General features: G+C 44.2%; 1 protein-coding gene across 1 annotated transcript in view; it reads right to left on the reverse strand.

The window, feature by feature from the left end:
• Positions 1-23,456, reverse strand: part of LOC126234649 (ionotropic receptor 25a-like) — a 313,787-nt gene that overhangs the window by 39,405 nt on the left and 250,926 nt on the right. Inside the window, exons 12-13 of the mRNA XM_049943384.1 lie at positions 21,697-21,880; positions 5,642-5,763 (exon numbers count right to left, since the gene is read on the reverse strand). Coding sequence (XP_049799341.1) covers positions 5,642-5,763; positions 21,697-21,880 — 306 coding nt within the window. The remainder of the gene's footprint in view (positions 1-5,641; positions 5,764-21,696; positions 21,881-23,456) is intronic.

Genomic DNA, 23,456 nt, shown 5'->3' on the forward strand with positions numbered 1-23,456 from the left:
GTCGAATTCAAAAGGAACAATATGAAAAAAAACAATATTTCTCCCCGCTGCGTTTTCCTACGTGGGCGACGGATGGAACATACAGTATTATTTATGAACAGCTCTAGGGTTTCAGAAGACAATTGAAAAAAAAAATAACCTACTAGACATGCAGAAAACAGACACATACCAGTGGACAGGACATCTCTAAGTTTTTAACTCACGTTACAAGTACTCAATATGGGCACCGCTTGTGACGTGGCGAACGTCAATACGTGCATACTTGTTCGGGAAGGCGTGACAGCAGCCTGCTTTGTAAATCTGTTAGGTAGGTAGCCTACCTACAGGCGTGAGCTAATTCGATGTTGCAATAAGGAGCAGAGCAAAGGATGAAAACGGAACTTGAAGACAGTACAATCTACAGGTGCAAGATGTAATTATAAGAATTCTGAATGTAATAGCAGGATTTCCTCTACCAGTTGGACACTGATGCATAGTAATAACATGCAGCAAATTCGCACTGGTTCTCTTATAATCTATCGTGAGACACAAGCGTCCCACTGGTAGCGAAGGTGTTAGGTAGTCTACCTGAACAGAAATTTTTGGAAATATATTCACATAACTAACAGAGGTAAACAGACTGTGTATTTCATTTGACTCTTTTTTTTTGGTTGATTTACTCACAATTTTTATTACCATTTTATCAATTGTCTCTTGTATAACCCATTTTTTTGGGTTTGTTATTCATTACGATGCGACAGTGGTGTCTTACATTAACAAATTATGGATCTTCCATCACTATATGTCTAGTATAAAAATATTTCTGCAGAAATTATTATGACACTTTTTCTGCTTGTGTTGGGTCGGCAGCTGAGATGTCAACAGTGCAGTTTGCAATGAATTAACAGCTAGAGTGATAGGAATATTACCAAATATCTTCCCCTCTTTCTGGTATTAAATATGAGTAACAAACCGAGTTGGGTGATCGGAAAGCGCCCAATGAGCTTTTAGGCTTACATCCGCCAAACAAACTATCTAGCGAGGTTGAAGATACCTGTTACGGATGTATGAACATTCCAGACGGAAAAAGTTAATATGTAGGCCTAACGGCAACGGTATGAGAAATTATTCAAAGTGCCTCGAGTTATGGTGTCATTTACTTTGAGGATACAATCCAGAAGAAACATGCCGGTGCTCGATTGGAAAGTGCTTCGGGGGACAAGTGTGAGCTTTACGATTTTGTATCAAAAAAATGTAAAAGAAATATGAAAGTCCGCCAATGTTATGCTGATTTTTGCAATTTATAGGTTATAGTTAAAAGTAACTATTTTTTGGCCAAATACCACCAATTTTAGCCGGCGGCTGTGGTCGAGCGGTTCTAGGCGCTTCAGTCCGGAACCACGCGGCTGCTACGGTCGCAGGTTCGAATCCTGCCTCGGGCATGGATGTGTGTGATGTCCTTAGGTTGGTTAGGTTTAAGTAGTTCTAAGTCTAGGGGACTGAAGACCTCAGATGCTAAGTCCCATAGAGCTTAGAGCCATCTAAACACCAATTTTTGCAATAACATAATAAAAACTAAAATGCTGTTCAATCTTTTGAGTAGATGTATTCCAAGAGAAACTGTTGCAGGCCCAAACCCAAATATTCAGCAGTCGTTTTCAAAAGTAGGTAAACGACAACTCCCAAGAAAGAGTTAAAGGTGAGGAAGAAGGAAAAACTAAACGCTACAAAAACAGCTGACGCTGACAAAAGGTGCAACGAACTCATTGTTTGTTTTCAAACCATACAAAAGGGCATAAGAATAATAACTGAAAACAGCAGTTGAGCTCCTTGTATAGATATGTTTAAAACACTGAGGATCTTAATTACACCATGTGATTACATTTACCAGTCAATTGGCACATCAAAAATAACATTAATAATTTTTGTACAAACAGCTCTGTTCTTGGCTACAGAATGAGAGCTAGACTGAACATACGTTTACCAAGAAAGAATAAACATAAAACTCAAAACATCATTTTCTACAAAGGAATAAAACTGTACAATGACTCGCTCAAGGAAATTAAATAAATTACTAAAACAAATCATATTTAAAAACAGTCAAAAAGCACCTGCTAACCAATAAATTCTATACACTGAAGGGCTACTTTTTTCTTTTTCTTTCGTGGAAAAGCTTAATCCCACAGCTATGCAATGCATAATACTAACACACTATACTCTTTCTGAGATCAACATTTCCCTCGTTATAGAGGGATGCTGACTCAGTTTTTTTCAGGCTAGCAAATGAGAAGTTGCTGTACACAAAATGGAAACAGACATAGCCGCTATGACTCTGAAATCAGCTGATAGCGTGTGTTGTGTTACGGAACAATATGTGTATAGTGTGCGTAGTGTGTGTAGTGACTGAGGGTGAGAAGTGAATGTACAGTGTAGCACTAATCTATTATATTGTTAAATAGCTTCTTTGTAAAACAGAAGTGTACACTGGGGATGACCCAAATGAGGCAGCACTGTTTTGCACTGACTGGTCTTGCATTAGGGAGCGTGGAGGCTCCATTTTTCATCTGGGTTTTCCGTGGTTACTCTAAAATACTTCAGGCAGATTCCGGAATGGTTCCTAGTATCAGGCCACGGTCGACTAGCTGTCCTATCCTTGTCGAACTAGGCCTGTAAATATACAAATGCCTGTATATATGAATTATATTATTTTTGATTTTCTTAAATTGTAGTAGCAAGGCATACCCAATAACTACATTTACATCTATATCTAAATCTACTTGGACACTCCGCAAATCACACGTAAGTGCCTGGCAGAGGTTCATCGACCCACCTTTACAATCATTCTCTATTATTTCAATCTCGAATAGCTCAAGGGAAGAACGAACACCTGTATCTTTCCGTGCGAGCTCTGATTTCCCTTATTTTATTATGATAATCGTTTCTCCCTCTGTAGGTCAGCGTCAACAAAATACTTTCGCATTCGGAGGAGAAAGTTGGTGATTGAAATTTCGTGAGAAGATTCCGCCGCAACGAAAAACGCCTTTGCTCTAATAACGTCCACCCCAAATCCTGTATAATTTCACTGACACTCTCTTCCCTACTCCGCGGGAATACAAAACGTGCTGCTCTTCTTTGAACTTTCTCTATGTACTCCGTGAATCCTATCTGGTATTGATCACAGTCCGCGCAGCAGTACTCCAAAAGAGGACGGACAATCTTAGTGTAGGTAGTCTCTTTAGTAGGTCTGTTACATTTTCTAAGTGTCCTGCCAATAAAACGCAGTCTTTGGTTAGCCTTCCGCACAACAATTTTCCAATTTGAGTTGTTAGTAGCTGTAATTCCTAGGTATGTAGTTGAATTTGCGGCATTTAGATTTCATTGATTTATCGTGTAACCGAAGTTTAACGAGTTCCTTTTTAGCACTCAAGTGGATGGTCTCAGACTTTTCGTTATTTAGGGTCAACTGCCAATTTTCGCACCGTACAGATATCTTTTCTACATTTTTTAGCAATTTGTTTTGATCTTCTGACGATTTTACTAGACGATAAACGACAGCATCATCTGTAAACAGCCTAAGACGGCTGCTCAGATTGTCTCCTAAATCGTTTATATATACACTCCTGGAAATGGAAAAAAGAACACATTGACACCGGTGTGTCAGACCCATCATACTTGCTCCGGACACTGCGAGAGGGCTGTACAAGCAATGATCACACGCACGGCACAGCGGACACACCAGGAACCGCGGTGTTGGCCGTCGAATGGCGCTAGCTGCGCAGCATTTGTGCACCGCCGCCGTCAGTGTCAGCCAGTTTGCCGTGGCATACGGAGCTCCATCGCAGTCTTTAACACTGGTAGCATGCCGCGACAGCGTGGACGTGAACCGTATGTGCAGTTGACGGACTTTGAGCGAGGGCGTATAGTGGGCATGCGGGAGGCCGGGTGGACGTACCGCCGAATTGCTCAACACGTGGGGCGTGAGGTCTCCACAGTACATCGATGTTGTCGCCAGTGGTCGGCGGAAGGTGCACGTGCCCGTCGACCTGGGACCGGACCGCAGCGACGCACGGATGCACGCCAAGACCGTAGGATCCTACGCAGTGCCGTAGGGGACCGCACCGCCACTTCCCAGCAAATTAGGGACACTGTTGCTCCTGGGGTATCGGCGAGGACCATTCGCAACCGTCTCCATGAAGCTGGGCTACGGTCCCGCACACCGTTAGGCCGTCTTCCGCTCACGCCCCAACATCGTGCAGCCCGCCTCCAGTGGTGTCGCGACAGGAGTGAATGGAGGGACGAATGGAGACGTGTCGTCTTCAGCGATGAGAGTCGCTTCTGCCTTGGTGCCAATGATGGTCGTATGCGTGTTTGGCGCCGTGCAGGTGAGCGCCACAATCAGGACTGCATACGACCGAGGCACACAGGGCCAACCCCGGCATCATGGTGTGGGGAGCGATCTCCTACACTGGCCGTACACCACTGGTGATCGTCGAGGGGACACTGAATAGTGCACGGTACATCCAAACCGTCATCGAACCCATCGTTCGACCATTCCTAGACCGCCAAGGGAACTTGCTGTTCCAACAGGACAATGCACGTCCGCATGTATCCCGTGCCACCCAACGTGCTCTAGAAGGTGTAAGTCAACTACCCTGGCCAGCAAGATCTCCGGATCTGTCCCCCATTGAGCATGTTTGGGACTGGATGAAGCGTCGTCTCACGCGGTCTGCACGTCCAGCACGAACGCTGGTCCAACTGAGGCGCCAGGTGGAAATGGCATGGCAAGTCGTTCCACAGGACTACATCCAGCATCTCTACGATCGTCTCCATGGGAGAATAGCAGCCTGCATTGCTGCGTAAGGTGGATATACACTGTACTAGTGCCGACATTGTGCATGCTCTGTTGCCTGTGTCTATGTGCCTGTGGTTCTGTCAGTGTGATCATGTGATGTATCTGACCCCAGGAATGTGTCAATAAAGTTTCCCCTTCCTGGGACAATGAATTCACGGTGTTCTTATTTCAATTTCCAGGAGTGTATAAGGAACAGCATGGGGCCTATAACACTACCTTGAGGAACGCCAGAAATCACTTCTGTTTTGCTTGATGACTTACCGTCAGTTACTACGAACTGTGACTCTCTGACAGAAAATAACGAATCCAGTCACATAACTGAGACGATATTCCATAAGCACGCAATTTCACTACAAGCCACTTGGGTGGTACAGTGTCAAAAGCCTTGTGGAAATCTAGAAATACGGAACGATTCCATGTAAAAGTGATCAACAGATGAATAAAACTACTGCTGCCACTAGTACTACTACAACTGCTAATTTTTATATGATATATGAGTGATACATTTTTATAACTAAGAATATTAGGGTGCAGCATTCAAAAATCTTAGACCCAACTGTTAGAATAGGAGCACAAGCTCAGGTTGAGAAGGGATAGAGAAGGAAAGTGGCCGTCTCCTTTTCGAAGGAAGCATCCGGATGGCGGGTTGGGACTTGAAATGCCGCCCCCCCCCTCCCCACCCCCACCTCCCACCGTCTCAGATAGGAGTCCAGTGTTTTACCCAATGCACAATTGTGCACGGCCTGCTTTAGAAACAGGACAAAACTTCGGTGATGATAATGATAATGGAGTAGTGTGGGGTCGACTTACTTGTAGAGCACGTCCTCGGCGTTCTTCATGTTGCGGAAGTACTCGTGCGTGTCTGAGTTCATCACGACCGTGTAGTTGATGCGGCTCTGGCGCGCCAGCTGCTCCAGGGATTGGACCGGCGACTGCGGGAGAAGAACACAACGCGTGTGCTTCGCTTGGTGTCCAGTTCACAGCAAAACGTCTGAATACTCTACTACATGTACGCAGGGAGAAACCGCAGAAAATTGTAGGCATGACAGCTGGCAACAACATCGAGGTGCGTGTAATACAGTTACATAAATATCGTCCATCTTTTTCCAAAATATTTGGAAAAGCAATGTGCTCGATAGTAGTCTCATATTTAACGAAACAATTTATTTAGAATTTCACAATTTCGATTCTAGAAAGATTGCTCGACTGAGATTGCCATTTATGCATTTACTCATTAAATATCACAAGCCTTAAATAACAAAATATCGCCGGCCTGTATTTTTTGTGAGCTTTCAAAGGTGTACATCATGTAATACCCTCAGAAAAACTCAGTTTTTATAGAACTGGTGGCTTTACACACACCTGGTTTGACTCACACTTAAACATAATGCAAAGAATTATGCTGAATAATCTATAGGACATGCAGCTAGCTAACTAACAGAGATGTGTCATTGAATTCTTCACTGATGAACAAATTGTGTCAACCAAGATCCATTGGCTCGTCCTTGAACATACGTTCTTGGAATTTCAACAGCCGACCTCCCTGTGAAGCAAAACGCCACTCTCATAGTTTCCGCCGACTAAACAATCCCGCAACGAAACGCGAGGTACTTCTGTTTAATCACCTTGGCAATGGTCACCAACAGATGAACAATATCCAACAATCAGTCGAACAGGTGTTTCTATATAAATTCTATTGCAGATGCACTCCTAAAAAGTCAGCGGTGCTCGCGCAATACTATGAACAGCAAGCCGGCTAAAACCATAAACTGATACACACACACACAATATATATATATATATATATATATATATATATACACTCCTGGAAATTGAAATAAGAACGTGAATTCATTGTCCCAGGAAGGGGAAACTTTATTGACACATTCCTGGGGTCAGATACATCACATGATCACACTGACAGAACCACAGGCACATAGACACAGGCAACAGAGCATGCACAATGTCGGCACTAGTACAGTGTATATCCACCTTACGCAGCAATGCAGGCTGCTATTCTCCCATGGAGACGATCGTAGAGATGCTGGATGTAGTCCTGTGGAACGGCTTGCCATGCCATTTCCACCTGGCGCCTCAGTTGGACCAGCGTTCGTGCTGGACGTGCAGACCGCGTGAGACGACGCTTCATCCAGTCCCAAACATGCTCAATGGGGGACAGATCCGGAGATCTTGCTGGCCAGGGTAGTTGACTTACACCTTCTAGAGCACGTTGGGTGGCACGGGATACATGCGGACGTGCATTGTCCTGTTGGAACAGCAAGTTCCCTTGCCGGTCTAGGAATGGTAGAACGATGGGTTCGATGACGGTTTGGATGTACCGTGCACTATTCAGTGTCCCCTCGACGATCACCAGTGGTGTACGGCCAGTGTAGGAGATCGCTCCCCACACCATGATGCCGGGGTTGGCCCTGTGTGCCTCGGTCGTATGCAGTCCTGATTGTGGCGCTCACCTGCACGGCGCCAAACACGCATACGACCATCATTGGCACCAAGGCAGAAGCGACTCTCATCGCTGAAGACGACACGTCTCCATTCGTCCCTCCATTCACGCCTGTCGCGACACCACTGGAGGCGGGCTGCACGATGTTGGGGCGTGAGCGGAAGACGGCCTAACGGTGTGCGGGACCGTAGCCCAGCTTCATGGAGACGGTTGCGAATGGTCCTCGCCGATACCCCAGGAGCAACAGTGTCCCTAATTTGCTGGGAAGTGGCGGTGCGGTCCCCTACGGCACTGCGTAGGATCCTACGGTCTTGGCGTGCATCCGTGCGTCGCTGCGGTCCGGTCCCAGGTCGACGGGCACGTGCACCTTCCGCCGACCACTGGCGACAACATCGATGTACTGTGGAGACCTCACGCCCCACGTGTTGAGCAATTCGGCGGTACGTCCACCCGGCCTCCCGCATGCCCACTATACGCCCTCGCTCAAAGTCCGTCAACTGCACATACGGTTCACGTCCACGCTGTCGCGGCATGCTACCAGTGTTAAAGACTGCGATGGAGCTCCGTATGCCACGGCAAACTGGCTGACACTGACGGCGGCGGTGCACAAATGCTGCGCAGCAAGCGCCATTCGACGGCCAACACCGCGGTTCCTGGTGTGTCCGCTGTGCCGTGCGTGTGATCATTGCTTGTACAGCCCTCTCGCAGTGTCCGGAGCAAGTATGGTGGGTCTGACACACCGGTGTCAATGTGTTCTTTTTTCCATTTCCAGGAGTGTATATATATATATATATTCAAAAAGAAGTAACAAATTTAAAACATTTATTGGTTCCAAACTGCAAAAGATAGAAACACAATTTCAACGTTCCCGGAAAGAGAAAAGTTCAAATTCATTCATTCATTGCGAACACCATGTTCCTGACGCACATGAAGCGGCTGATCTCTCGTCGAATTCACAGTTTCAACAGTGCGGTGTCGCAGAATGTAAAGGGTGTCAGGCATAAGGGGGGATAAAAACGCGGACGTGCTAAGACAATTCCGCTAAGCACGCCAGAAGTTACCTGAATGACACCATTCCAGGACGTTGAATTGAAAGAGGAGGAGCTGAATATGAACTTCATCGCCGGCGGCCTCCCAGGTCTCCAGGCCTCACACCTTGTCACTTTTATTTGGTGGGTTACGTAAAATACCGCATTTTTATCCTCCCTATGCCTGGCACTTGAAATTCTGTGACATCGCTTTGTTGAAACTGTGAATTCCATAACGAGAGACCAGCTGCTTCGTGTGTGGCAGGAAATGAGCCAACGTTTCGTAATTTGTCGTGTAACACATGGTGCTCACATTGAATGCAGAAAAATTTGAATTTCTCTTTTCAGGAACGTTGGAATTGTGTTTCTATCTTTTGTAGTTTGGGAGCAATAAATGTTCGAAGTTTGCTTCTTTTTTTTCAAAAGCCCTGTATATCATTAACAAAGCTGTTAACGATGAACACTAACTTTGTTAATGAAACCAACAAAAATCGGTAAAAACACGCAATATATGCATGTGACACACCGTTATGTAGCTCTTCATATTCTGTAGGGAATCTACATCTACATATACATCCATACTCCGCAAGCCACCAGACGGTGTGTGGCGGAGGGTACCCTGAGTACCTCTATCGGTTCTCCCTTCTATTCCAATCTCGTATTGTTCGTGGAAAGAAGGAGTGTTGGTATGCTTCTGTGCTTCTCTCTGATTTTATCCTCATGGTCTCTTCGCGAGATATACGTAGGAGGGAGCAATATACTGCTTGACTCTTCGGTGAAGGTATGTTCTCGAAACTTTTACAAAAGCCCGTACCGAGCTACTGAGCGTCTCTCCTGCAAAGTCTTCCACTGGAGTTTATCTATCATCTCCGTAACGCTTTCGCGATTACTAAATGATCCTGCAACGAAGCGCGCTGCTCTCCGTTGGATCTTCTCTATCTCTTCTATCAACCCTCTCTGGTACGGATCCCACACTGCTGAGCAGTATTCAAGCAGTGGGCGAACAAGCGTACTGTAACCTACTTCCTTTGTTTTCGGATTGCATTTCCTTAGGATTCTTCCAATGAATCTCAGTCTGGCATCTGCTTTACCGACGATCAACTTTATATGATCATTCCATTTTAAATCATTCCTAATGCGTACTCCCAGATAATTTATGGAATTAACTGTTTCCAGTTGCTGACCTGCTATTTTGTAGTTAAATGATAAGGGAACTATCTTTCTATGTATTCGCAGCACATTACACTTGTCTACATTGAGATTCAATTGCCATTCCCTGCACCATGCGTCAATTCGATGCAGATCCTCCTGCATTTCAGTACAATTTTCCATTGTTACAGCCTCTCGATACACCACAGCATCATCTGCAAAAAGCCTCAGTGAACTTCCGATGTCATCCACAAGGTCATTTATGTATATTGTGAACAGCAACGGTCCTATGACGCTCCCATACGGCACACCTGAAATCACTCTTACTTCGGAATCCTTCTCTCCATTGAGAATGACATGCTGCGTTCTGTTATCTAAGAACTCTTCAATCCAATCACACAATTGGCCTGATATTCCATATGCTCTCACTTTGTTCATTAAACAACTGTGGGGAACTGTATCGAACGCCTTGCGGAAATCAAGATGTTTCTATTATTTTTAAACATATAGTTATAAACTATTCATTGAGCAAGTTTAAAACCGAGGCCAAAACAAATATTTCTTCAGATATACACAAACGATTATCGCCAGCATGAGAGAGCTCTTCCATTATCCCATCAATCCACATGTTTATTTAAAGGCTTTTTTGTAACTTAATGTTGTTGTTGTGGTCTTCAGTCCTGAGACTGGTTTGATGCAGCTCTCCATGCTACTCTATCCTGTGCAAGCTTCTTCATCTCCCAGTACCTACTGCAACCTACATCATTCTGAATCTGCTTAGTGTATTGATCTCTTGATCTCCCTCTACGATTTTTACCCTCCACGCTGCCCTCCAATGCTAAATTTGTGATCCCTTGATGCCTCAAAACATGTCCTACCAACCGATCCCTTCTTCTAGTCAGGTTGTGCCACAAACTTCTCTTCTCCCCAATCCTATTCAATACCTCCTCATTAGTTACGTGATCTACCCACCTTATCTTCAGCATTCTTCTGTAGCACCACATTTCGAAAGCTTCTATTCTCTTCCTGGCCAAACTATTTAACGTCCATGTTTCACTTCCACACATGGCTACATCCCATACAAATACTTTCAGAAACGACTTCCTGACACTTAAATCTATACTCGATGTTAACAAATTTCTCTTCTTCAGAAACGATTTCCTTGCCATTGCCAGTCTACATTTTATATCCTCTCTACTTCGACCATCATCAGTTATTTTACTCCCTAAATAGCAAAACTCCTTTACTACTTTAAGTGTCTCATTTCCTAATCTAATCCCCTCAGCATCACCCGATTTAATTTGACTACATTCCATTATCCTCGTTTTGCTTTTGTTGATGTTCATCTTATATCCTCCTTTCAAGACACTGTCCATTCCGTTCAACTGCTCTTCCAAGTCCTTTGCTGTCTCTGACAGAATTACAATGTCATCGGCGAACCTCAAAGTTTTTACTTCTTCTCCATGAATTTTAATACCTACTCCGAATTTTTCTTTTGTTTCCTTTACTGCTTGCTCAATATACAGATTGAACAACATCGGGGAGAGGCTACAACCCTGTCTCACTCCTTTCCCAACCACTGCTTCCCTTTCATGCCCCTCGACTCTTATAACTGCCATCTGGTTTCTGTACAAATTGTAAATAGCCTTTCGCTCCTTGTATTTTACCCCTGCCACCTTCAGAATTTGAAAGAGAGTATTCCAGTTAACGTTGTCAAAAGCTTTCCCTAAGTCTACAAATGCTAGAAACGTAGGTTTGCCTTTTCTCAATCTTTCTTCTAAGATAAGTCGTAAGGTTAGTATTGCCTCACGTGTTCCAACATTTCTACGGAATCCAAACTGATCTTCCCCGAGGTCCGCTTCTACCAGTTTTTCCATTCGTCTGTAAAGAATTCGCGTTAGTATTTTGCAGCTGTGACTTATTAAACTGATAGTTCGGTAATTTTCACATCTGTCAACACCTGCTTTCTTTGTGATTGGAATTATTATATTCTTCTTGAAGTCTGTGGGTATTTCGCATGTTACATACATCTTGCTCACCAGATGGTAGAGTTTTGTCATGACTGGCTCTCCCAAGGCCATCAGTAGTTCTAATGGAATGTTGTCTACTCCCGGGGCCTTGTTTCGACTCAGGTCTTTCAGTGCTCTGTCAAACTCTTCACGCAGTATCTTATCTCCCATTTCATCTTCATCTACATCCTCTTCCATTTCCATAATATAATCCTCAAGTACATCGCCCTTGTATAAACCCTCTATATACTCCTTCCACCTTTCTGCCTTTCCTTCTTTGCTTAGAACTGGGTTGCCATCTGAGCTCTTGATATTCATACAAGTGGTTCTCTTCTCTCCAAAGGTCTCTTTAATTTTCCTGTAGGCAGTATCTATCTTATCCCTAGTGAGACAAGCCTCTACATCCTTACATTTGTTCTCTAGCCATCCCTGCTTAGCCATTTTGCACTTCCTGTCGATCTCATTTTTGAGACGTTTGTATTGCTTTTTGCCTGCTTCATTTACTGCATTTTTATATTTTCTCGTTTCATCAATTAAATTCAATATTTCTTCTGTTACCCAAGGATTTCTATTAGCCCTCGTCTTTTTAACTACTTGATCCTCTGCTGCCTTCACTACTTCATCCCTCAGAGCTACCCATTCTTCTTCTACTGTATTTCTTTCCCCCATTCCTGTCAATTGTTCCCTTATGCTCTCCCTGAAACTCTCTACCAACCTCTGGTTCTTTCAGTTTATCCAGGTCCCATCTCCTCAAATTCCCACCTCTTTGCAGTTTCTTCAGTTTCAATCTGCAGTTCATAACCAATAGATTGTGGTCAGAACCCACATCTGCCACTGGAAATGTCTTACAATTTAAAACCTGGTTCCTACAACTCTGTCTTACCATTATATAATCTATCTGATACCTTTTAGTATCTCCAGGAATCTTCCAGGTATACAACCTTCTTTTATGATTCTTGAACCAAGTGTTAGCTATGATTAAGTTGTGCTCTGTGCAAAATTCTACCAGGCGGCTTCCTCTTTCATTCCTTCCCCCCAATCCATATTCACCTACTATGTTTCCTTCTCTCCCTTTTCCTACTGACGAATTCCAGTCACCCATGACTATTAAATTTTCGTCTCCCTTCACTACCTGAATAATTTCTTTTATCTCGTCATACATTTCATCAATTTCTTCATCATCTGTAGAGCTAGTTGGCATATAAGCTTGTACTACTGTAGTAGGCATGGGCTTTGTGTCTATCTTGGCCACAATAATGCGTTCACTATGCTGTTTGTAGTAGCTAACCCGCACTCCTACTTTTTTATTCATTATTAAACCTACTCCTGCATTACCCCTATTTGATTTTGTATTTATAACCCTGTAATCACCTGACCAGAAGTCTTGTTCCTCCTGCCACCGAACTTCACTAATTCCCACTATATCTAACTTTAACCTATCCATTTCCCTTTTTAAATTTTCTAACCTACCTGCCCGATTAAGGGATCTGACATTCCACGCTCCGATCCGTAGAATGCCAGTTTTCTTTCTCCTGATAACGACGTCCTCTTGAGTAGTCCCCGCCCGGAGATCCGAATGGGGGACTATTTTACCTCCGGAATATTTTACCCAAGAGGACGCCATCATCATTTAATCATACAGTAAAGCTGCATGTACTCGGGATAAATTACGGCTGTAGTTTCCCCTTGCTTTCAGCCGTTCGCAGTCCAGCACAGCAAGGCCGTTTTGGTTAATGTTACAAGGCCAGATCAGTCAATCATCCAGACTGTTGCCCCTGCAACTACTGAAAAGGCTGCTGCCCCTCTTCAGGAACCACATGTTTGTCTGGCCTCTCAACAGATACCCCTCCGTTGTGGTTGCACCTACGGTACGGCCATCTGTATCGCTGAGGCACGCAAGCCTCCCCACCAACGGCAAGGTCCATGGTTCATGGGGGAAGTGTAACTTAATATGACTTATATTATCATTTGACTTACATAGGACTGCAGCGCCAACGTGAATAGAGTTGCTGTAGTGATTAATTTTAGTGCAATTCCATTTGTGGTGTAGAAATCTGAATAGAGTCAGTTAATATTGCTATGTTTAAAATTGAATAATGGTGTTGCTAATCAACTAGGAGAATTAGCTGTATATATTTAAAATGTGTAAGTATTATACTACGTCGAGTCTTACAAATAATGGTCAAACTATAAATTGTTGTATCGAGTATCGAGTAAGGTAGTAGTCACATGGCCAAGGTTTATATAAACAAAGCAAGTGGTGCTCGTCTCGTCTTCGTCGTTTGGTCAGTGAGGCTGGTCTTGGTAAGATTTTTGAAGAGACTGTGCGGCCAGAGAGCTCCTTGGGTTTAAGTGTGGTAATTCGGACTTGGAAATATTTTCGGTGTCGATCGTTTCGGAGCTTAGAAATATTTTGGAACTCTGAGTGTTAATGAACAGCCGGCCGGTGTGGCCGAGCGGTTCTAGGCGCTTCAGTCTGGAACCTCGCGACCGCTACGGTCGCAGGTTAGAATCCTGCCTCGGGCATGGATGTGTGTGATGTCCTTAGGTTAGTTAGGTTTAAGTAGTTCTAAGTTCTAGGGGACTGATGAGCTCAGATGTTAAGTCCCATAGTGCTCAGAGCCATTTGAACCATTTTTGTTAATGAACATAGGCTCACAGTTGGGTTCTCATTGAGTGAGTATTTCCCGACTGTGGTAAATTTATAGTGCGTAATGACTTGCAAACGGATATTGCGCATTGCGATTTTCTCTGCAGTTTTAGTTACTTTGCTCCTCGGCTCCAAGACTTCAGTTCGCATTCGTTACTGCCTGTGAACGTTCTGCTTGCACTGCAGATTAATCATTTCATGCTGTTCTGAAACTACAGGGTGAGTCACTAACTATTGCCACGAAGAATAACTCCGAAAGTATGATAGGAGCTGAAAAGTTTGTGGGACAAAAGTTGCATGGGACAACGGGGACCATAATATGACGTTGGTTTTTTGCTGCTAGGTGGGGTCGCGTCAGAGATATGATGGTCAACTTTGCTTTTTAAATGGGATGCTATAGTTTGGTATTTATTTTCTGATAGCGGCTATCGAGACGAATAAAATGATGCGCAACAGCAAGGTCTTTGAAAGTCAACGAAGGTCAAAAAGGTGGTATGAACGTCCATTTACAGAAGGTGTTCGGAGTGATGACCATTAGTATCACTGCAGTGCTGCAATCTTCTTATCATGGATTGAGTGGTTTTCCTTATCACATCGCCACTTATTGAAGCACATGCTCTGACAATTATCTTTCGCATATCTTCAGGTGTAGTCGGAACGTCTTTATAAACAATGTCTTTTACGAATCCCCTTAAGAAAAAAAATCTAGAGGCGTCAAGTCTGGCGAACGAGGTGGCCACGACACATCTCCTCCGCGTCCAATCCAACGATTTAGGAATTGTCTCTGCAACTCATTTCTAGCCATCAGCGAAAAATGTGCCGGACACCCATCGTGTTGATACCACATCCTGTTCCTAAGGTATTTCTTCCAATAACAGACTTAATGTTTCTTGCAGGAATGTGGTGTACTTCCTTTCTTCGATGAAATAGGGGCCTATAATTCTGTCCTCGAGAATCCCACACCATACATCCACCGACCAAGGAGCCAATATGGATTTTCAGTTGCCCAATAATGCATGTTATGCAAATTAACATTTCCACGGTTCGTGAATGAAGCTTCGTCAGCAAATAAAATCAAATTAATAAATGTGTCGTTCCTCTGAATCTGAAGTTGAGCCCATCGACAGAATTCAATGCGACGCATACAATCCGTACCAGTTAATTCTTGGTGGAGACTAAGATGGTTAGGATGATATCTATGGCCATGCAGAACAACACTATTCTGGCTCATGACAGATTCCCTTGCGATTTGACGCGAACTAACACAAGGACCTCGAATAACAGTGACAAGAGTACCAATGTCCGTTTTCTCGTTAGTAACTTTCCTTTGCCGGATATGTTTCCGATACGTTAAAGATCCAGCTGTTCTTAATTTATCATACACATATTTAAATGTATGACGTGTAGGGTGAGTACCTTGAGGATATCTTTCAGCGTATAAGTCTCTAGCTCTCACTGAATTTCATTGGCATTCTCCGTAAATGAAAAGCATATCGACTTGTTCTTCGAAGGACTACATCATTCACATTCGCTTGATTCGACGATACTAGTCCTACCATTCCTATTAGTGTCGTATTGCGAAACCGTCGAATGGTGTTTACATGTCAATGGCACGTTAGATGGATAGTATTTTAGTTGACTAAGCTTCAGAGTGAAACTAGTCCTTACATCTGTAAAGGATGAGCCAGAGAGTAAGAGATTTTACTTTATTATATGAACTTTCAAACGGTAACTTCATTTTTCCATTGCGGCCAAGTGACGGCCGGCAGTGTTAGCTGCCTGTAAATTCTTTCGTCCCACAGTCTAATAACAGGAAGTCAGCACCAGTGAAGGGCACCTTGTCCACGCGCCTCTCTCATATGCTGACGAGGTAACGCCGCCCCAGGCGTCGCTTAGCAGGGAATCCTCTGGAAAGTTCCATGCCGCCCGCACGGTTTGCTCGGTCCTGACCAATCAGGGCGGAGGAAGCCGCGTGGTGCGTCGAACATACCCGGCCGCCCGTCGCCGGGCTCGCTCTCTGGTATTCTTGCTCACCCGCGAGTCGGATGCGCGCCCTGTAGCATTGAACATCTCCCGCTTCTCCCGGTGCTGCGGCACTGTGGACTTAGTTTTGGCAGACAACAACTTTCGGTAGCTTCGCGAACAATGTTCGCCAAATTGTAAGCTCTGGCTCACCCTCACCTCCCTAGGCCTATGTATCCCCTTTCAACATGCTTTAGCCAATAAATGGCATTTCTCTAAAAATTACGCTATTATTCCACTACGCCCACCGCCTGCCTATACGCGCCATCCTGTACAATCATTTAAAATTATTTAATTTTTTCCTGTTGATTAAATTGTTCCGGATGAAATTAACACGTATCTAATTAAGCTGGTGTACCGTTGGGTGTGCAAACTTGAGGATCAAAGTTCGCTTAGTAGTATGCGAAGAAGAAAGGAACATTGCCAGTTTAAGCGAGTGATTGTATTTCGTTTTACTGAAAAGGTGTGGTGTTATACACTAATTAAAAATCACATGAATCTCACACTTAAGCACGTATTCAGCCATTTACCTCTACGGGAAATTAGTTAAGTTGTGCAGAAAATTACGTTACCGACTAAACACATAGAGGCATAGCGGTATTACTCCTGGCACCATGGTACGGGATGCAAAGTCAAAGTGATAAGTGGGCTCATACTGCAAAGTTCTTTGTAAATTTCACTAGATTTTGTAATCACTGAAATAACATATGCTCTCTCAGTCCGTGAAGTTTTATTTAGTTTCCTACAACTGTCGATGTAGTCCCATTAAGAAAGAATTGTTGAGGTCTACAGGAGTCGGACAAAAATATGGAAACACGACGAAAAATGCATGCCTGGACGTAAATGCAAATACCAACCAAGCCTGTTGTATTTGACCACGGTCGGGCGCTGTGGCCGAGCGGTTCTAGGCGCTTCAGTATGGAACTGCGCGGCCGCTACAGTCTCAGGTTCGAATCCTGCCTCGGCCTGGATGTGTGTAATGTACATAGGTTAGTTAGGGTGAATTAGTTCTAAATTCTAGGGAACTTAGATGTGATGTGGAACTTGGATGTGATGTACATAGGTTAGTTAGGGTTAAGTAGTTCTAAGTTCTAGGGCTTCCCCCATGAACCATGGACCTTGCCGTTGGTGGGGAGGCTTGCGTGCCTCAGCGACACAGATGGCCGTACCGTAGGTGCAACCACAACGGAGGGGTATCTGTTGAGAGGCCAGACAAACATGTGGTTCCTGAAGAGGGGCAGCAGCCTTTTCAGTAGTTGCAGGGGCAACAGTCTGGATGATTGACTGATCTGGCCTTGTAACATTAACCAAAACGGCATTGCTGTGCTGGTACTGCGAACGGCTGAAAGCAAGGGGAAACTACAGCCGTAATTTTTCCCGAGGACATGCAGCTTTACTGTATGATTAAATGATGATGGCGTCCTCTTGGGTAAAATATTCCGGAGGTAAAATAGTCCCCCATTCGGATCTCCGGGCGGGGACTACTCAAGAGGACGACGTTATCAGGAGAAAGAAAACTGGCGTTCTACGGATCGGAGTGTGGAATGTCAGATCACTTAATCGGGCCGGTAGGTTAGAAAATTTAAAAAGGGAAATGGATAGGTTAAAGTTAGATATAGTGGGAATTAGTGAAGTTCGGTGGCAGGAGGAACAAGACTTTTGGTCAGGTGAATACAGGGTTATAAATACAAAATCAAATAGGAGTAATGCAGGAGTAGGTTTAATAATGAATAAAAAAATAGGAGTGCGGGTTAGCTACTACAAACAGCATAGTGAACGCATTATTGTGGCCAAGATAGACACAAAGCCCATACCTACTACAGTAGTACAAGTTTATATGCCAACTAGCTCTGCAGATGATGAAGAAATAGATGAAATGTATGACGAGATAAAAAGAAATTATTCAGGTAGTGAAGGGAGACGAAAATTTAATAGTCATGGGTGACTGAAATTCGTCAGTAGGAAAAGGGAGAGAAGGAAACATAGTAGGTGAATATGGATTGGGGGGAAGAAATGAAAGAGGAAGCCGCCTTGTAGAATTTTGCACAGAGCATAACTTAATCATAGCTAACACTTGGTTCAAGAATCATAAAAGAAGGTTGTATACATGGAAGAATCCTGGAGGTACTAAAAGGTATCAGATAGATTATATAATGGTAAGACAGAGATTTAGGAACCAGGTTTTAAATTGTAGGATATTTCCAGGGGCAGATGTGGATTCTGACCACAATCTATTGGTTATGAACTGCAGATTGAAACTGAAGAAGCTGCAAAAAGGTGGGAATTTAAGGAGATGGGACCTGGATAAACTGAAAGAACTAGAGGTTGTAGAGAGTTTCAGGGAGAGCATAAGGGAACAATTGACAGGAATGGGGGAAAGAAATACAGTAGAAGAAGAATGGGTAGCTCTGAGGGATGAAGTAGTGAAGGCAGCAGACGATCAAGTAGGTAAAAAGACGAGGGCTAGTAGAAATCCTTGGGTAACAGAAGAAATATTGAATTTAATTGATGAAAGGAGAAAATATAAAAATGCAGTAAATGAAGCAGGCAAAAAGCAATACAAACGTCTCAAAAATGAGATCGACAGGAAGTGCAAAATGGCTAAGCAGGGATGGCTAGAGGACAAATGTAAGGATGTAGAGGATTGTCTCTCTAGGGGTAAGATAGATACTGCCTACAGGAAAATTAAAGAGAGCTTTGGAGAGAAGAGAACCACTTGTATGAATATCAAGAGTTCAGATGGCAACCCAGTTCTAAGCAAAGAAGGGAAGGCAGAAAGGTGGAAGGAGTATATAGAGGGTTTATACAAGGACAATATTATGGAAAGGGAAGAGGATGTAGATGAAGACGAAATGGGAGATAAGATACTGCGTGAAGAGTTTGACAGAGCACTGAAAGACCTGAGTCGAAACAAGGCCCCGGGAGTAGACAACATTCCATTAGAACTACTGATGGCCTTGGGAGAGCCAGTCATAACAAAACTCTACCATCTGGTGAGCAAGATGTATGAGACATGCGAAATACCCTCAGACTTCAAGAAGAATATAATCATTCCAATCACAAAGAAAGCAGGTGTTGACAGATGTGAAAATTCCCGAACTATCAGTTTAATAAGTCACAGCTGCAAAATACTAACGCGAATTCTTTACAGACGAATGGAAAAACTGGTAGAAGCGGACCTCGGGGAAGATCAGTTTGGATTCCTTTGAAATGTTGGAACACGTGAGGCAATACTAACCTTACGACTTATCTTAGAAGAAAGATTAAGAAATGGCAAACCTACGTTTCTAGCATTTGTAGACTTAGAGAAAGCTTTTGACAATGTTAACTGGAATACTCTCTTTCAAATTCTGAAGGTGGCAAGGGTAAAATACAGGGAGCGAAAGGCTATTTACAATTTGTACAGAAACCAGATGGCAGTTATAAGAGTCGATGGGCATGAAAGGGAAGCAGTGGTTGGGAAAGGAGTGAGACAGGGTTGTAGCCTCTCCCCGATGTTATTCAATCTGTATATTGAGCAAGCAGTAAAGGAAACAAAAGAAAAATTCGGAGTAGGTATTAAAATTCATGGAGAAGAAGTAAAAACTTTGAGGTTCGCCGATGACATTGTAATTCTGTCAGAGACAGCAAAGACACTTAAAGTAGTAAAGGAGTTTTGCTATTTAGGGAGCAAAATAACTGATGATGGTCGAAGCAGAGAGGATATAAAATGTAGACTGGCAATGGCAAGGAAATCGTTTCTGAAGAAGAGAAATTTGTTAACATCGAGTATAGATTTAAGTGTCAGGAAGTCGTTTCCGAAAGTATTTGTATGGAGTGTAGCCATGTATGGAAGTGAAACATGGACTATGACTAGTTTGCACAAGAAGAGAATAGAAGCTTTCGAAATGTGGTGCTACAGAAGAATGCTGAAGATAAGGTGGGTAGATCACGTAACTAATGAGGAGGTATTGAATAGGATTGGGGAGAAGAGAAGTTTGTGGCACAACTTGACTAGAAGAAGGGATCGGTTGGTAGGACACGTTTTGAGGCATCAAGGGATCATAAATTTAGTATTGGAGAGCAGCGTGGAGGGTAAAAATCGTAGAGTGAGACCAAGAGATGGATGTAGGTTGCAGTAGGTACTGGAAGATGAAGAAGCTTGCACAGGATAGAGTAGCATGGAGAGCTGCATCAAACCAGTCTCAGGACTGAAGACGACAACAACAACAACAACACAAGTTCTAGGGGACTGATGACCTCAGATGTTAAGTCCCATAGTGCTCAGAGCCATATTTGACCACTAACAGTACCTCTGAAATGTCCTCAATACGTTGCAACTGTGAATCATGGTTAGAACAATGTTCCGAGTAGTTTTGAGCGCGCTACGTCGGAGGTAAGTGAATTGGAATGTGGGAAAATGGTTGGTTCTCGTATGGTGGGTTCTTCTGCAACCAAGATAGCCGAGGTGTTTGGTATTTCCGGAGCCACATTCCGCTAAGTCACAACGCGGACGGATGTATGTGTTGAGTGGTCGTGACAGATGATAAGTGAAGAGGAATGTGATGAAAAATAAGAGAGCGACAGCTGCAAAAGTCACGCCAGAACTGAATGTCGCACTCACGAACCCAGTCGGCATCAAAACAACACGAAGGGAACTCCATAAGCAGGGCATTGAAGTGCGAAATGTAATTCCAAAACCATCAATCTGTGATACAAATGCCCATAACAGAAAAGGTGGTGCCGAAGCCATAAAACCTGGACTGTGCAGTAATGGGAGAAATCATTTGGTCGGATGAGTCTTGGTTCTCACTATTTTCAACTTCTGGCCAAGTCTACATTGAAGAGTGAAACATGGCGGGGGTTCCGTGATGATCTGGGCAGCCATATCGCAGCATTCCATGGTTCCCTTGGGTATTCCGCAAGACTGCATTATAGTCAAAGTTTATGGACTATTTTGGCTGATCACGTCCAAGCCACTGTGAAAAGTTTGTTCTCCAATGGCGATTCTATGTTCCAAGACGACCGGGCCCCTGTTCACACATCTCACACCGCCCAGGGCTGGTTTTGTGAGCACGAGAATGATCCGTCACATCTTCCCTAGCCATCAAAGTCAGCAGACCTCAAATTATTGAGCCTTCGTGGTCTACTTTGGAGATAGGTCTGCGTGGTCACTACCGACCTCTATCATCGTTACTTGAAGTTTCCATTATTTTGCAGGAAGAATGGTACAAGATCCCTTGAAAACTACGAAAGACCTGTATTTCTCCAGTCCAAGAAGTCCGGAAGCTCTTTTGAATGGCACCCGTTTTCCTACACAGTATTAGGCAGGGTGCTGTGTTGTGTTTTTGATGTGCCCATATTTTTGTCCACCCCCTGTACCTGTTAGAAAGCCTTGAATCCAGTCACAAATTTAGTACGATACTAGCTACTCTCACATTCTATTCACAAAAAGACAGTGTGAAACTTATGAAATGGCTTCAGGAAGACAGGGGACGCGGTACCAACCTGATCGCCACCACGTTTCACCGTATAGTAGAGTAACACCAGTGCTAGGGTGGACATACCTTCATCCTCTCGACGGTGAGGAAGGCCGCCAGGTTGGCGGTGAAGGTGGCCAGCATGAGCACCACGAAGAGCCAGTAGGCGGCCACCAGCGTGCGGCCGGAGAGCGCTTTGGGCGCCTCGCCGCCCCCTTGTGGAGTGAATGACGTCAGCGCGAACCAGAAGCTCTCCTTCAGCGTGAATTCTCTGCAACGGAACGTCACGTGCGGGTTACCTACAAGTAAAGTACGAACTGCTCTGGACAAAACGTTAGTCACTGTCTTTAAAAAGCACAGAGTTCACTTTGGAGCATTGTAGACGATGTTGAACTGGTATCAGTCACGTGACCATCTTCCGCTGACGGGCGCTTTGCCACTGTATTGGTACGTGCCAATTGGTTCCAAGGAATCAGGGCAGGGAGATACAGGAGGTGGATAAAAATACGGGAACACCAAACACGCGACACATTAGCTTGCCTGATACTGTGCAGGACAACCATAGGCATTCAAAACAGATCCTAGCCGTCTCGTAATGGATAAACAGAGATCCAGCATAGTTTTCAAGAGAATCTTGTAACATTCTTCCCGAAAAACAGGGGCAAGTTCAGGTAATGATAATGGAGCTGGACAGCGATCAGACACCGTTCTCTCCAAAGCAGACCACAGAGTCTCAATCATATTGAGATCTGGTGTCTGTCGTGGCCAGGGGAGATGCGACAATTCATCCTCGAACTCACAGAACCAGTTCTGGTCGATGCGAAACGTGTGGACAGAGGTTCTTGGGCCACAGCATCACGATTACAAACATTGTACCGTGGGATGGATTTGATCAGCCAAAATAGTCGCATAATCCTCGGCTGTAATGCAGACACGTAGAGCACCCATAGGGCTCATAGAACACCGTGATTCCGCTGCCCAAATCACCACTGAACCCCCATTATGTGTCACTGTTGGGACGTAGAATTGGCCAGAAGTTAGAAACAGTATGGAACAAGACCCATCAGGGCAAATGACAGTCTTCCCTTGCCTGCAGTCCAGGTTTTACGCCTTCGGCATCACTTTTTCCTGTTTCGGATATTTTCATTACCGATGAGTGGTTTTGGAATTCCAGCTAGTCCCACGGAGCGTTAAACCAAATCTTCCTACCTTTTTTTTTCTACCAAGTCCTGCAATTCGCTGCTAATGGAGCTCCCTTCGTGTGTGGTCAGATTCGGTGAACGCGGTGGCCATGCAGTTGGCGCATTTCGGTTCAAAAAATGGTTCAAATGGCTCAGAGCACTATGGGACTTAACTTCTAAGGTCGTCAGTCCCCTAGAACTTAGAACTACTTAAACCTAACTAACGTAAGGACATCACACACATTAATGACCGAGGCAGGATTCGAACCTGCGACCGTAGCGGTCGCGCGTTTCCACACTGTAGCACCTAGAACCGCTCGGCCACTCGGGCCGGCGCGCATTTCGGCTCACCCATTTACGAGCTAGCGTATCAGCGTCTTTTACTTCATGCACCATTGTACACTTGTATGGTTTCAGATGCAACCTTTTCCTTAACACACACCAAACAGTCACAAGTGGGAGCCCCAGCTGTCGAAAAGGACGTCGGGTCGATTTTGCAGAGCTGTCCACGAAGATTTGTCTCACTTGCTCTTTTCCATCGTCAGACGCATGTGAACTACCCGATGAGTTGTTATGTCTTACCGTCTAGTTTCAATGAAACATGTACGCCAGTCATAAATAAAAGACCCACTTGAAGGATCTTTACCATTGTTGTTGTTGTTGTGG

This window comes from Schistocerca nitens, chromosome 1 (genome assembly GCF_023898315.1).
Source record: "Schistocerca nitens isolate TAMUIC-IGC-003100 chromosome 1, iqSchNite1.1, whole genome shotgun sequence".
Taxonomy (NCBI): Eukaryota; Metazoa; Arthropoda; class Insecta; order Orthoptera; family Acrididae; genus Schistocerca; species Schistocerca nitens.